The sequence below is a fragment of the Eschrichtius robustus genome, chromosome 10 (assembly GCF_028021215.1).
Source record: "Eschrichtius robustus isolate mEscRob2 chromosome 10, mEscRob2.pri, whole genome shotgun sequence".
In the NCBI taxonomy this organism is placed as follows: domain Eukaryota; kingdom Metazoa; phylum Chordata; class Mammalia; order Artiodactyla; family Eschrichtiidae; genus Eschrichtius; species Eschrichtius robustus.
Genome location: NC_090833.1, coordinates 19,637,405 through 19,653,011, shown reverse-complemented (window position 1 = coordinate 19,653,011; position 15,607 = coordinate 19,637,405). Strand labels below are relative to the sequence as shown.

General features: G+C 42.9%; 1 protein-coding gene across 1 annotated transcript; it reads left to right on the top strand.

Annotated features, from left to right (window-relative positions):
- The first annotated feature begins 8,665 nt into the window (after positions 1-8,665).
- ATP6V1G1 (ATPase H+ transporting V1 subunit G1) lies at positions 8,666-15,539 on the top strand. Its single transcript, XM_068553455.1, has 3 exons — positions 8,666-8,842; positions 12,352-12,452; positions 15,247-15,539. The coding sequence occupies exons 1-3, from the start codon at positions 8,761-8,763 to the stop codon at positions 15,418-15,420; spliced, it is 357 nt and encodes a 118-aa protein (XP_068409556.1). The 5' UTR covers positions 8,666-8,760; the 3' UTR covers positions 15,421-15,539.
- Positions 15,540-15,607: the final 68 nt, after the last annotated feature.

Sequence of the window (15,607 nt, the reverse complement as noted above, 5' to 3'; positions counted from 1 at the left end):
ACTAATTTAATCCTCATTATAACCCTATTATACTATTATTAACTTCATATGAAAACCTGAGGCTCACAGAGGTTTAAGAATTTTGCTGAAGGTCACCCAGCAAGTAAATGACAGGGCTGGGATTTGAACCTTGTTCAGTTTCCTTAGCCCAAGCAATGAGAGACCCGGCTTCCCTTAATCATTGTCGACCTGGGGCCTGGAAAGATGGTTGATGCTCCCTCACCTTGTTTCAGGCTTGTGTCTGAACAGCCCCACCTCAGAATGGGCACATTCTTTTCCTAGACTTGCTAATACATTCCCTCATCAGGGAAACAAGGCCTGGAATCAACTCTGTACCCTTCAGATGACTTTGCTAATCTTTGTTCTGACCTGTTGGCTCAAGACTTGAAGGCTTCCCTTGGAGGCAATTGTTTCACCCTCATTTCCTAGTTATTGAGGGACATCTCCCCAGGGTACCCAAGTTCTGACAACAAACACCCACTCAGATAATCAGAAAACCCAAACCAGCCTGAATATTTCAGAGGACAGATTGTCTAGTGTTTCTCTCTTGATACAATAAACTTTTGAAATGCTGCGAGGAAAAAAATTCTGGAATTTGTAGGTATTTATATGCTTCAAGGAAGCTGGCTGTTAGAGAAACCCTGATGTGAAGGCTTTTGTTAAGTGGAGAACTGGATTTGTAAATCAAACAATTACCCCCTAGCCAGCAAAAAACAACGCCTTCCATTTCCTGGCACTTACTGTGGACTAGAAACTGTGCAAATCTTCACATCCACCATCTCTCTTTTCGTAACAGCTTTATTGTGACATAATTCACATACTGTACCATTCGCCTTTTTAAAATGTACAATTTGGTGTTTTAAGTATATTCACAAGAGTGTGCAACCATCACCCCATCTAATTCCAGAACATTTCCATCACCCCCCAAACCCCCGTACCAGTCCGCAGTCACTCTTCATTCCCTCTTCCCCCAGCCCCATTAGCAACTGTAGGGCAGCAAAACCTGCCACCCCAAAATGTCTCTTTAGCATGGCGATTATTTTGAACTGAAAATAATCAAGGCCCAAAAGACTCAGGAAAAACTTTGACCTTCCACCTAACTGCCTGAAGAATTTAGATAGAGGGCCTGCAAGCACTATGGGCTAGGTATGGTGGGGGAAACTCTTCAGAGGCCAGAGTCCACTCTGTGTCCCACTGACTCAGCGTGGCCCAGCAAACATTTATTCACCAAGCATTTGCTTTTCCATCTCCGTGTCAGTTGCCTTCCTCCCCCTTTGAAGTCCCAAACCCCTACCCCCACTATCCTCTTTTGCTTCAGCTGAAGATGGTATTTAAGGTGAAGGTTTCAGCCATTTTGGTGAGTTACTCAGTTTTCCTGGGTCTCTCCATGTATACATGTTCTTTTTCTTTTTTTTTTTTTAAGTCTTTTTAGTCTTTGTAATTTTTTTTTTAAAATTTATTTATTTATTTATTTATTTTTGGCTGTGTTGGGTCTTCGTTTCTGTGCGAGGGCTTTCTCCAGTTGCGGCGAGTGGGGGCCACTCTTCATCGCGGTGCACGGGCCTCTCACTGTCGCGGCCTCTCATTGCGGAGCACAGGCTCCAGACGCGCAGGCTCAGTAGTTGTGGCTCACGGGCTTAGTTGCTCGGCGGCATGTGCGATCCTCCCAGACCAGGGCTCGAACCCATGTCTCCTGCATTGGCAGGCAGATTCTCAACCACTGCACCACCAGGGAAGCCCTACATGTTCTTAATTTTTGCTTAATCTTCTCCTGTTAATTTGTTTCGTGTCAATTTAATTCTTAGACGAGCCAGAAGAACCTAGAAGGGTAGAGGAAATTTTCTTCCTCTGTAACAGCTCGCGATGAGGATAGGATGTAGCTTTAGTGACTGTGTAACCGAGCAGGAGCCTGTGGGGCCTTCCTGGGACAGGCAGTCCCCCATGTCCTCTGCTTTAGCTCCTCTCTGAAGTACCTAGATAACAGTATTTGATGCACATTTCCTGAGTTGTTTTGCAGTGGTGAACCCCTCCCTGCCACCACCAAATGGAAGCCCCAGGCCTCCTGGAGCCTAAGGATTGATAATATTAACCCCTGTGACACCACCCTGCTGCCTCACCATCAGCCAATCAGAGAACTGTGCACAAGCTGATCACATACCCTGTGAATCCCCCCACCCTGCCTCCTGGCCTTTAAAAATGCTTTGCTGAAACCCTTCGGGGAGCTGGAGGCTTTTCAGGGCATGAGCCACCATGTCTCCTTTCGTGGGCTTTCAATAAACCTTTCTCTGCTCCAAACTCCAGCGTTTCAGTTTGTTTGGCCTCACTGTGCATTGGGCACATGAACTTGCATTAACAACTGGACACAATTCACCCCAAAGCTGCTGCAGTTAAGAGACCCTGGGACAGCTGACAAAACCTGACGGAAGGTGAGAATCCTTTCCATGTCAATCAGTCTCCTGGATCTCTGCCTGCAGGATTTGTTGGAAATGAGAATGGTAAGAGTTTTCCCTCTTTTCTAAAATTGGATTAGCAGGAAGAAATATTTGTAGGGCTAGCTCCTTGGACTCAGCAACTCTTGGTTTGAAATTTGATTGAGTACTCTTGGTTTGTTGATCCTTTTCTTCCCAGAGATGACCCCTGTTTCTCTTTGTTTCTGTCTTTTGTGTCCTTTGTTATAAGGAGGAAAACCATTGGTCTGATTAGGTTTTCCTTTTGCCTTGCTCTATGTCTTGAGAACTTGGCTTATAAACCCATTGGAATAGTCTCTCTGGTCTCTGCCGTCCGGAAGGTGCACACACCGGTGTGCATTTGGCAGCCAGTCAAATAGACTGGGATTCCTAGCAGTCCCTTTGTCCAGCTGTGCCACCTCTCAGGGGAGTTTGTCATAAGGGGTCCCAGTCCATAAGAAGCCTTTGTCATGTCAACCTTTGTTGCTTTATTATTGATGCAATAAAGTTCTTCATTTAAAAAAAATTATTTATTTATTTGGTTGCACCAGGTCTCAGTTGCAGCACGCAGCCTCCTCAGTTGTGGCAGGCGAAATCTTAGTTGCAGCATGCATGTGGGATCTATTTCCCTGACCAGGGATGGAAACTGGGCCCCCTGCATTGGGAGCGTGGAGTCTTATCCACTGCGCCACCAGGGAAGTCCGCAAGGTCTTCACTTTTTAAGACTATTTTTGGACCTTTCTGGACCTTGCAAGGGCCACGTCCTTTGCACTCTCTTGTGCAGACGCCTCTTGCGTCTCATTGGTTTGAGTCGCTATTAAGACCCTACTCGTCAATGGCCAGAAGATGGATCCTTTAAATTGAAAAAACTTCTAAATTGGTAAATTTTTTATAGAGCTCTCATCATAAACAGCTGTTTTATTGGTACCTGTGAAAAGAGCAAATTAAAAGGTGGATACACTATAACAGCTAACCGTAAGCATTCTAACAACAACAAGAGTTTGGGAAGCCTTATGGAGTCTGATTGGTGTCTCAGCTTCCTCTCATGAGTCTTACAGATGCTAGTAAAAACATTCGATTTATTAACAAGAGAATGAAAAGAAGCTGAGAGGAAAGTCAAGAGACTCTTGCCAATAAGCTATCTCGTCATATCTGAGTCTGTACATGTCTCTCTCAAATATGACATTCCAGTCAAAGCCCTGGTAACATAACCAATGTTTCCAATTGTGTCCTGTTATAAGGAGAACAGATTCTTAGTGAACTTATGCAAATGATGATATTGCCTGAAAATAAGAATAATCCCTAAGAGTTTCCAGATTCTACAGGGATTAGGTAGGGAGAAAAAGATAAATGTTTCAATTCTGCTTACAAAGGTATAATTTACCAAATTGCTGTAAGGCATAGTTGGCATAAGAGGAAAAATTTCCTTATGTCTGGAAAAAAAACAGTAATATTTCAGACAAAAAGTCGTAAAATTATAATCATATCCATCAGTTCATGTTTAGACAATCTTCGTGCCTGTTGCTGTGTGGGCCACTCAGAAAGTTTACCTGAATACCTGATGATATCATCAGAGACATTTTAAACTGCAAAAGATGCTTAGACGCTGACATTTAGAGATCTTCTTGACTGGCAGCTCTCAGGACTTAAGACACTGGGTTTATAATTTGCTCCAATCATTAACCTTTGTTTTTCTTTTGTCTCCATAGAAATGCTTATTAAATATCTGACTGCTTACACTTTACAGACCTAACTTTGAGAGCCCACTTGCATCACTGCTTCATGAAATGAATTTAACTGGACTGACCTAGTGTCAGTACTAAAGGAACTGGTTTAATGAGATGGAACAATCTACCAACTCAGCTTCTGGACCGTGAAACTTCTTAAAAGAAGGGTCAAGAATGGGAATGTAGGAGAGCAAAATTTGCCATCCCAAAATGTCTCTTTAGCATGCAGATTATTTTGAACTGAAAATAATCAAGGCCCAAAAAAGGCTCAGGAAGAAACTTTGACCTTCCCCTTAACTGCCTGAAGAATTTAGATAGAGGACCTGTTACAGGAGCAGAGCTATCACCAGGGTTGTCTGCAAAGAATATGGGCTAAGTGTGTTGGGGGAAACTCTTAGAGACCAGAGTCCACTGTGAGTCCCATTGACCCTACATGGCCCAGCAAACATTTATTCACCAAGCATTTGCTTTTCCATCTTATGTCAATTGCCTTCCTCCCCTTGGAAATCCCAAACCCCTACCCCAAATATCCTCTTTTGTCTTCAGCTGAACATAGTATTTAAGGTGAAGATTTCAGCCATTTTGGTGAGTTACTGTTTTCCTGGGTCCCTCCATGCGTACATGTATCAAGCTTTGTTTGACTTTCTCCTGTAAATCTGTCTCATGTCAACTTAATTCTTAGACCAGCCAGAAGAACCTAGAAGGGTCGGGGAAATTTTCTTCCTTCCCGACACCACAACCTACTTTCTGTCTCTATAGATTTGTCTATTGTGAATATTTCACATAAATGGAACTGTACAGTACGTGGTCTTTTGTGCCTGGATTCTTTCGCATAGTGTTATCACGGTCCAATCATCCTGCAGCATGTACCAGTACTTCAATCCTTTTTATGACCATCTAGTATTCATTGTAAAGATATGACACGTTCTGTTTATCCACTCATCACATGATACGCATATGAGTTGTTTCCACTTTGGGGTTACTATTATCTCTTATTTATTTATATTTAATTAAATTAATTTTTTTTTTGGCCCCGCTATGTGGCACGTGGGATCTTAGTTCCCCCATCAGGGATCGAACCCCTGCCCCCTGCATTGGGAGCATGGAGTCTTAACCAGTAGACCACCAGGGAAGTCCCATATTTATATTTAATTTTAATTTTTTAATGGAGGTAGAGTTGATGTACAATATTATATGTTTCAGGTATACAACATAGTGAGTCACAATTTTTAAAGGTTATACTCGATTTACAGTTATTATAAAATATTAGCTATGTTCCCTATGTTGTACAATATATCTTTGTAACTTATTTTATACATAGTAGTTTGTGGCTCTTAATCCCCTACCCCTACCTTGCCCCTCCCCCCCAATGGTAACCACTAGTTTGTTCTCTATATTTGTGAGTCTGTTTCTTTTTTGTTATATTCACTAGTTCGTTCTATTTTTTAGATTCCACATATAAGTAATACCATAGAGTATCTGTCTTTTTCTGTCTGACGTATTTCATTAAGCACAGTACTCTCCAAATCCATCCATGTTGTTGCCAGTGGCAAAATTTCATTCTTTCTTATGGTTGAGTAGTATTTCATTGTATATATACCACATCTTCTTTAACCATTCATCTGTTGATGGGCATTTAGGCTGCTTCCATATTTTGGCAATAGTAAATAATGTTGCTATAAACATTGGGGTGCGTTTATCTTTCTGCATTAGTGTTTTTGGGTTTTTTGGATATATACCCACCTTTTTTTTTTAACATCTTTATTGGAGTATAATTGCTTTACAATGGTGTGTTAGTTTCTGCTGTATAACAAAGTGAATCAGCTATACATATACATATATCCCCATATCCCCTCCCTCTTGCATCTCCCTCCCACCCTCCCTATCCCACCCCTCTAGGTGGACACAAAGCACCGAGCTGATCTCCCTGTGCTATGCGGCTGCTTCCCACTAGCTATCTATTTTACATTTGGTAGTGTATATATGTCCATGCCACTCTCTCACTTCATCCCAGCTTACCCTTCCCCCTCCCTGTGTCCTCAAGTCCATTCTCTACATGTGTCTTTATTCCTGTCCTGCCCCTAGTCTCTTCAGGACCCTTTTTTTTTTTTTTTTTAGATTCCATATATATGCGTTAGCATACGGTAATTGTTTTTCTCTTTCTGACTTACTTCACTCTGTATGACAGACTCTAGGTCCATCCACCTCACTACAAATAACTCAGTTTCGTTTCTTTTTATGGCTGAGTAATGTTCTATAGTATATATGTGCCACATCTTCTTTATCCATTCATCTGTTGATGGACACTTAGGCTGCTTCCATGTCCTGGCTATTGTAAATAGAGCTGCAATGAACATTGTGGTACATGACTCTTTTTGAATTATGGTTTTCTCAGGGTATATGCCCAGGACTGGGATTGCTGGGTCATATGGTAGTTCTATTTTTAGTTTTTTAAGGAACATCCATACTGTTCTCCATAGTGGCTGTATCAATTTACATTCCCACCAACAGTGCAAGAGGGTTCCCTTTTCTCCACACCCTCTCCAGCATTTACTGTTTGTAGATTTTTTGATGGTGGCCATTCTGACTGGTGTGAGGTGATACCTCATTGTAGTTATGATTTGCATTTCTCTAATGATTAGTGATGTTGAGCATCCTTTCATGTGTTTATTGGCAATGTGTATATCTTCTTTGGAGACATGTTTATTTAGGTTTTCTGCCCATTTTTGGATTGGGTTGTTTGTTTTTTTGATATTGAGCTTCATGAGCTGCTTGTATATTTTGGAGAGTAATCCTTTGTCAGTTGCTTCATTTGCAAATATTTTCTCCCATTCTGAGGGTTGTCTTTTCATCTTGTTTATGTCTTCCTTTGCTGTGCAAAAGCTTTTAAGTTTCATTAGGTCCCATTTGTTTATTTTTGTTTTTATTTCCATTTCTCTAGGAGGTGATACCCAGCTCTTTTGATCCTCATCATACCCTTAGAAGTGTGTACTGTCCTCCGTTGACTGACTGAATGAATTATGTTTTCTTGAAATAACAAAAATGACAAATTTTCCCAGGAAATCATCGACTGGAATTAAAAGTTCCAGAGATCAGTCAAGTAACAGTTCTTAAATCGGGAAAGGAGTTTCTGATTTTAGCATCCTTTTCAACCCCACTCCTAACCTCATCAAATGAAAATGTCCTGAGGCAGGAATCCAGCTCCTTCTGAAGTACAGAGATACTTCTATCTAAAAGTTCTGGCATCATTCTATGCTCGTCGTGCTTGGTGAATTCTAGATCACCTGGTTCTTTCCACAGCCCACAAGATTCTCAGAGAAGAGCACAATGGGTCAGATATTCCACTCTGCAGCCCTGGCTAGATTCATACACCTTATCTCACAGTTAACAGGGATTTGACTTCGGCTAAGTTACTTAACCTCTGTGAGCTGCAGTTTGGTCAGCTACAAAATGGGGTTAATAACACTAATTCTGAGTTACCATAAGGAGTTGTCAAGCGTTTAGGACACTGCTTGTCATATTGTAAACTCAACCACTGGCTTCCTACCTCCCTATTTGTGGTGGGAGACTTCTCTGTGCCATGTTGCTCCCCCCAAATCCACATATGCATGTCTTTTCCCCTAATCACACTCCACCCCCACTGTCTCCCACTATCCTTTCCTGGCTAACTTCTCATTCTTCTGATATCATTTTAAATACCACTTCTTTGGGAGAGTCTTCACAGTCACCTCCACACCCCCTCTTCCTTATTCCTTCTTAGAGCAACCTGCGTTTTTCCTTCATTACTTTACCAGTTTGGAATTTTCCCTTCAGTTTAATCTGTTTTTGCCCATAAACTGCGTGCTCCACCAGGGACCTTGTTGGTCTTGCTCTCTGCTGTATCCTCAGTACCAACAGCGGTCTAGGGTCGCAGCAAGCATTCATCAAATATTTACGGAAAACACTAATCCTTTCCTGAACTTCGGTTAAGAGAAAAACACCCTTCCTCAAATCACACAGATTAGTGGGAGACTTCACCCCAAGTCTACTATTCCCAATTCAGATTCCAACCCAATAGCCTGGCAAGAATTTTAGCCTGTCCCCAAATATATTCCGAGTGCCAAAGAAAACTCCAGAAAGGGGTGGGAGTACAGCAGTGGGCCAAATAGGGGAAAGTGATTTGACTTGGCCCCTCCTCTCTGGATCTCGAAGTGAGCTTACTGTAAAGGGAGGGATTACTGCAATAACGACGTGGCAGAGCGGCCACCAAGATGGAACCACAGAAAAGACAGACCTTGAAATGGCCTTGAGATGCGTGTGAGAAACGAAGGCAGCAACAGCAGGTCTTGCGCAGGCGCAGTTAAGACGCTCTGATCTCCCGCCTCCGCCCCGCCCCGCCCCGCCCCACCGCACCTCGCCCCGCCTCTTCCCCTCCGAGTCACAAGACGCCAAGTGAAGTCAGCTGACGCGGCGTTGCGGAGGTCATGTGATGGTGGGCGGAGCGGCGGGCGCAGGCGCAGATCTTGGACGGCTGGGTCAGCTGACCCGAGGGGGAGTTCGAGCGGATTTAGGCCTGTCTGTGGCGTCTCGGAGACGCTGCCGCAGCCATGGCCAGTCAGTCGCAGGGCATCCAGCAGCTGCTCCAGGCCGAGAAGCGGGCCGCCGAGAAGGTGTCCGAGGCCCGCAAGCGTGAGTTTGGGGTTGGGGCAGCCAGGCGTGGCGCGAGTCCAAGAGTTGCGGGCAGGCCGCGGGAGGTGGTAGGTGGGTGAGGCCCGAAAAACTGCTGACGGGGCGGGGGGCGGGGTGGGGGGTTGGTTACAGTCGCGGAAGCTTGTGTGACTCGCAGCTCTCTGGATCCGAGGCTCTGGAAGTCTTGTAGGTCGCCTTAGAGCTGCGAATGTAGGCTAGTAGGGCGTGGAGACAAAGTGGACGTCCTTCTTAGGGTCTGGGGGGCGTGTAAAGTGGATTATCCAAACGGAACGCGTTGTTCTCCCCCTTCGCACTTACTGCTTTGGGGTCCTCCGTCTTAGTGTAGGGAGCCAGCATCTACACTTTTGCTCAGTCTGGAAACAGTCCTTTTTGTCACGTCTCAGATCCTCCCTCGTTCGCCATGTTTAGTCAGTTGCCAAGGTTTATTTGTTCACTTTTTCTCCATTCCTACAGCCAGCATCTTAGTCCAGGGCATCAGGTTCTCTGAGGCTCCCGTAGTAGCCTAATTCGTTAATTCCTTACATTTGTTTTTTCAGTGCGGTTAATACGTGCCAAACACAGTACCCGGGACATCTGTGGTCTTTATTGCGGTATTCAAAGCCCCAGTGAAGGAAGCAGATTTGGGGTAGATTAATTGCAGGTGAGAGGAGGGCTAGAGTTGAGAAATGTGAGGTTGCTGAGGAACTAAGCAGGTGGATCGAATCTAGATTGTTGAGCGGGAGGCTTCCTCCTCTCTTCCATTTGGTTCTCCTCACTGCAGTCAGTCATACCTCTCAATTGCAAATATGACTTCCCCACCGCCCCTATAGTCAACAAACGTTTAGTGCTTGCAGAATAAAGCCTAAATTCCTTAAGAAGGTGTAGGAGGTGCTTTTGCATCAGGCTCTGGCTTTCTTCTCTAATCTCCCTTTTAGGTACTCGCTCCAGACATAGTGATTCCTCAAAGGCACCTTGATTGATTTCACCTGCAAGCCTTTGCACAGCTGGTTCCTGATTGGAAGAGCCTTTTCCTAGGTTATTCTTCATCCTCTAACACTTAGGCTTCTTCAGATATCAAAATTTAGGCAGTAGTTCTTCCAGGAAGCCTTCCCTGACTTCATCTTTTCCCCTCAGACTAGGCTAGGAGTCCTCCCCAAGTACGTATTCCCGTCATCACTGTGCAGTAAATTGTTTCTTTATATGGCTCAGTCACTAGACTAAGCTCCTGGAGAATAGGGACTATGTCTAATTTAACTTTTATATCTTCAGTTTCTCATCTGGTGAGATAGATGTTTCTATTTCTATTTGACAGATGGGAAAAATGAGGCTCAGAGAAAAATGATATGACCATACCCTGGGAAACAACATAGCCAGGGTAAAATACCAAAAACTATTAATCTTAGTAATTTCTTGGTGTTTTTTCCCCCAGAATAGGATTTATACTCTTATCCCATACCCAAGTAGATTTCAAGCATGGCTCTTTTACTTTCTCAATTAGGGGTTGTGTGGTACTCTATTTCATTGGAAAAGCTTTCTTTGAGGGAGCTGGAGATGGGAACAAGTCTTCTGTTCTTGCTCTGGTGACTGGGAAGTTCTGTGTTCCTCACGGAGTATTTCTGATCATGACCTTGATGCAGTATTTCCAGAATGACTTCTCAGAGTTTGTCGTGTGATGGCTCATCAGCAGCGGAAGTTTTATCTGTTGGGAAGCATGTGAGAATATTTGGGGGAAGTGCAAGAACAGGTACTTGGCATATGGTAAGAATGATTCTGAGTGCCTTGGAGGTTGGGGTCATATTATACATCTTCCTTTATCCCATCAGGCCTGGTGCAGGGACTTGTATATCTCAGGTAGCTATTACATAGGGACTGAAAGAACTTGTTTTAAAGGAGTGAGTTTATGGCTAATACACATCTCAGAATTTTCAGTGGTTAGGAACAGAAGTATTGAGAAGACCTGTAATTTGAAGAAGTTACTCTCTTGATCTGTAATTATGGTTGACACACCCAGTTAGGAATTGGGAAGAGGCAGTGTATGATGTGGTAAAATGGTCCAACTCCAGTTTTTCATGAAATCATTGCTTGGACCATAAACTTTTAAAAAATTTTGTATGTGGTTTGTCATTGGAGTGAAACAAAATGCCTCCACATGTAAGGCCCATAAAAAAAAAACAAGATTTAAAAGAAATGATTTCATCCTCAGATATTTTTTGGTTTTCAGAGAAGCCAGTCAAAATTGAACTTTGAAGATGTTTGCTGACAGGCAGAGAATGGTTTACCTTAAGTCATTAATTCAGGGAGCCATAGTTGTTGGGAGTGAGCAGGACAGTGGTATTGTGAAATTACGTGGAGCTGCTGCATAATTTTCAGGCTATGTTAAAATTTGTTGGTTTGGAAAAGAACCTTGGCTTTGGAATATGGCTTTGAATATATAGCAGATGAGGAGGACAGCATGTGGGGCATTGGGATAGAAGTTGGCTCCAGCAGACCCTAAATAGTAGGCACTAAATAGTACTGGAGTAAATATATACTTGGAGAAATAGTCCTTGTGGGGCTTAGGCACCTATTGATTGTTTTAGACTAGCCTCGTGAAGGATTGATGTCATGGGGTCATAACCAGTTCAAAATCCTGTTGTTAATCAGGAGGTGGAAGGTTAAATTCAGTTTCATTCATCTACGTTACACAGCTTGCTTTTAGATACAGGATGTCTTTTACTCAAATAAATCCTCAATTGATTGTCTAGGACCTGCCCCCCTCCCCCACCATCCCATTTGGGTGTCTTAGAAGTTTGGTGAACAGGGAAACTTGTTGGTTGATCTTGTGGTCTGTTTTCATAAAGCCTCTGATAGAACCTAGAGAATTTTTACGGCTTTATGTTAAACTATGCTCTTCTAAAAAGCAGAGCCCCTGTGTCTCCTCACGTCTTAGATGCTCGTGCAGTCTTATGTCCAGTGCTCCCCATTCAGAATTCCTTCCCAGAACCACTTTTACGTATTTCCTTGTGCACAGGCATGGGTTTTAGTTTCCAATATTACATCATCTATTTCATTAGTTACAGTTTAGGTTGATGTCCCTTGGGAGTGTATTAGCCTCCCTGCTAAGCTTCTAAGCCGAGCTCCAATTGTAATCAGCAGCATACTTAGGTGTTTACTTCTCAGGAAGAGAAAGAATTCCCCAGGTGGCTAATGTCACCCATTTTATGTTGGTTCTTAGTAGTTGAGATTGAGAGAGTATTCTGACACATTCCAAAATTTTTTGCATCATTTTTATGGTCTGTAGGTATAGAAGGCGGTCCTTTTTATCTAGTCACTTCTTAAGTACAGCCTAGTTTAAAGTACAGGAGGCAGGAGCCTGTACTATTAGTTAGCTCTGAATTCCCTCTCTCCCTCTTCCCCATGCATGTCTCTTGAGACTGTATCTTTAAACTTTTGTCTTTGTTTATTAGAATTTACCATCTCAGTCTCTGCTTCCTCTTCTGCTGTCTCTTAACCACTTCCTTTGAAAACAGGAAAGAACCGGAGGCTGAAGCAGGCCAAAGAAGAAGCCCAGGCTGAAATTGAACAATACCGCCTGCAGAGGGAGAAGGAGTTCAAGGCCAAGGAAGCTGCGGTGGGCTCAGTTTATTTTCATTACTGCCTTAGTTTCCTGAGGCTTCCTTCTTCCCCTTAGGCTCTCAGAATATCCAGCATAGCTCAGCGATTCTGATTCTGGTAGAAGTTTGAAAATCTGGTTATTGGATGCTTAGGCTGAATCTCTTAAGGTGATTAATTTTTAACTAACATTTGAATCCTAGTCTTCATTTATTCAGTTCAATTATTGAATTATTAATAGATATAATTAGATATTAAATATAGATAATTTTATAGAGATATGTTATTTAATATATATATTGAATATAGATATTATTAAATATCTTTTGAACAGTTAATGTGTGCCAGATGCTAGAGGATCAGCTGTGAACAGAAATAGACATGGCCCTCATGGAGTTTAGCGTACAGTCTGGTGGTCAGGGACACTTAGTAATAAAATGCCTGGGGGTCAGGGACACTTAGTAATAAAATGTAAGTCATGCAAACCGACAACTGAAGAGGGCTGTAATGGTTATAAACATAAATCACGTGGAGCCCCACTTTAGTAGAGTCACTTATCAGTAGTATAGGCTAGACCACAATGTGTAAGATGCATGTAATAATAGTACAAAAACAGATACAGAAAGTACAGAGAAAGTAGGGAAAATTCTGGAAAAGGGAAAGGATGGAGGAGGCTTCGTAGAGAAAAGAACCTCTATCAGGACTCTTGGATACAGGCAGCAGAAAACAGTTCAAACTGGTTTAAGCAAAATGGAATTTATTGACCTATATGATTGGAAACCCAGGTAAAGGCTAAGGTTATTTTGATCGAGGAGCTTAAATAATGCTCTCAGGACTATTTCCATCTCTCATCTCTGCCTTTGGCTTTGTGGTTTTCATTCTCTAGTTCTATTGATACACTGTGGCCTCCACTAGTTCCAGGTACACACCCTCCCAGGTCCAAGTCCAGTGATTAAAGGCTCGTGCCTCCCTGTTAGCATTAAGTAGGAAAAGTTTCGTCCATCTTTGCACTGGGGCACTGGGCGGAGACAGTACTATTCAGACTTAAAATGGGTCTCTGGGGGCTTCCCTGGTGGCGCAGTGGTTGAGAATCTGCCTGCCAATGCAGGGGACACGGGTTCGAGCCCTGGTCTGGGAGGATCCCACATGCCGCGGAGCAACTAGGCCCGTGAGCCGCAACTACTGAGCCTGCGCATCTGGAGCCTGTGCTCCGCAACAAGAGAGTCCGCGATAGTGATAGGCCCGCGCACCGCGATGAAGAGTGGCCCCTGCTTGTCACAACTAGAGAAAGCCCTCGCACAGAAACGAAGACCCAACACAGCCAAAAATAAATAAATAAATAATAAAATAAAATAAAATAAGGTACCGCTTATTTAAAAAAAAAAAAAAGGGTCTCTGATTCGTGAGCCAGGGCAGATTGGTGCTGTAAGTTGTCCGACTGCCCACAAGACAGTGTAGAAATACTCTGGACAGGGCAGCCATCTTGTCATCTTATTTTTGTATCATGCTGCAGTTGCTTATAGAGACAGTCTCGGTGTTGCACTATAAGCATGAGCTCTGAATTTTTCTAGCAGTGTTTCATTGTAATCTCTTCACTTTTGAAACAAATTCTGGGGATTTGGGCATGGCATATAGTTTACATAATCATAGAATGGAGGTAGCAGCTGAGCCAACCGTTATGAAATGCTCCAGGGTATTCGTGTAATATGAACAGTGATAGTATGAAGAGCCCTAGGTTTGAATCTTTGCCAGTTTACTTGGACCTCTTTGAGCCCTGGTTTCCTCAACTGTAGACAGGGGAGTGATAGCCTCCTCATAGGTTATGGAGGAATAGGTAACAGGTCACATGAGAGAATGCTCTGTAAACTGATGTGTTACACAAATGTGAAGGGATATAGTTGTAAAACTTCATAATGAGGCGACAGCAGTTTAGGTGATGAAAAGAGTCAGGCACAAAAAAGTGCTGCCTTAAGAACCTGATAGGTCACATTCTAATAAAGCAGGCATAACAGTTAACAATGAGACGACAGTGGACAGTAAAAGAAAATTTGTCCATCAGTGTGTGTTAAGTTGTAAACGGAAACTGAAGAGGTGAGGCAGCCATGCACTAAAAATTTCAAGCAATAAAATGGGGCAACAATGAGGGGATAGTTTCCCTCTCACCCAGACCCACAGTCCTCTTTAGAGATAACCACTGTTAACAGTTTCTTGTGTATTCTTGTAGAATATTTCTATTTGAAAGAACAGATGTCATGTATTCTTAATACTGGTGAAACCACTGTTGAACTTACGAGCTAAAACATTAACCAGTAATGGTGAAACTGTATATTCCTCCTAAATTGTATTGCCCTTGTGTTTGTTATTTTTTAAGAGCTTTTTTTTTTTAAAAAAAAAAAAACCACCATGTATCTACCCCCTTTAAAACCGCACAAGGAGACATATTACTAACCACCAGGCCTCAGTTGTTAGTTCTTTAGGTTCATTCCAGTCTCTGGTTAAGGCTGCACATTAGACTGTAGAGGGATGTGACTGTGTCATTCTCCGGGATGACTTCCTGGCAGTGGATATGCTCTGCAGTTTGTTTACCTTTTGATAGATGTTGAAAGGTCGGCCACCCAAGTGATTGTATCAACTTCTCCCAATAACCACGGGAACCCTGACTTCTCTCACGCTCTTCAGTCACGCTGCTGATGATTTATATTCATTATGAGACTGGGTTTCTTCAAAAGTCAGAAAGCTGCTTATTAAATGTTGTTCCTGCCCAGCCGGAGCATCGTCCTGACGTTCCCTCTGTCATTGCTCCCCGACTCCAGGCTCTGGGATCCCACGGCAGTTGCAGCACTGAAGTGGAGAAGGACACCCAGGAGAAGATGACCATCCTTCAGACCTACTTCCGGCAGAACAGGGATGAAGTCCTGGATAACCTCTTGGCCTTTGTCTGTGACATCCGGCCAGAAATCCATGAGAATTACCGCATAAACGGATAAGGGAAGAGCGCTGTGCCGTGGATTGGCATTTTAGATGCCTTCATAGAATGTGAGGCTTTAGCAAGGCTTGGGTTATATTCTTGTGAAAAGGCATTAAATTATTTCTGTATATTATATAATAGGTCCCTTCACTTTTTGCAGAATAGCAGTTGTAGCTTCTTTGTACAAACTTATAGCCTATCCAAAG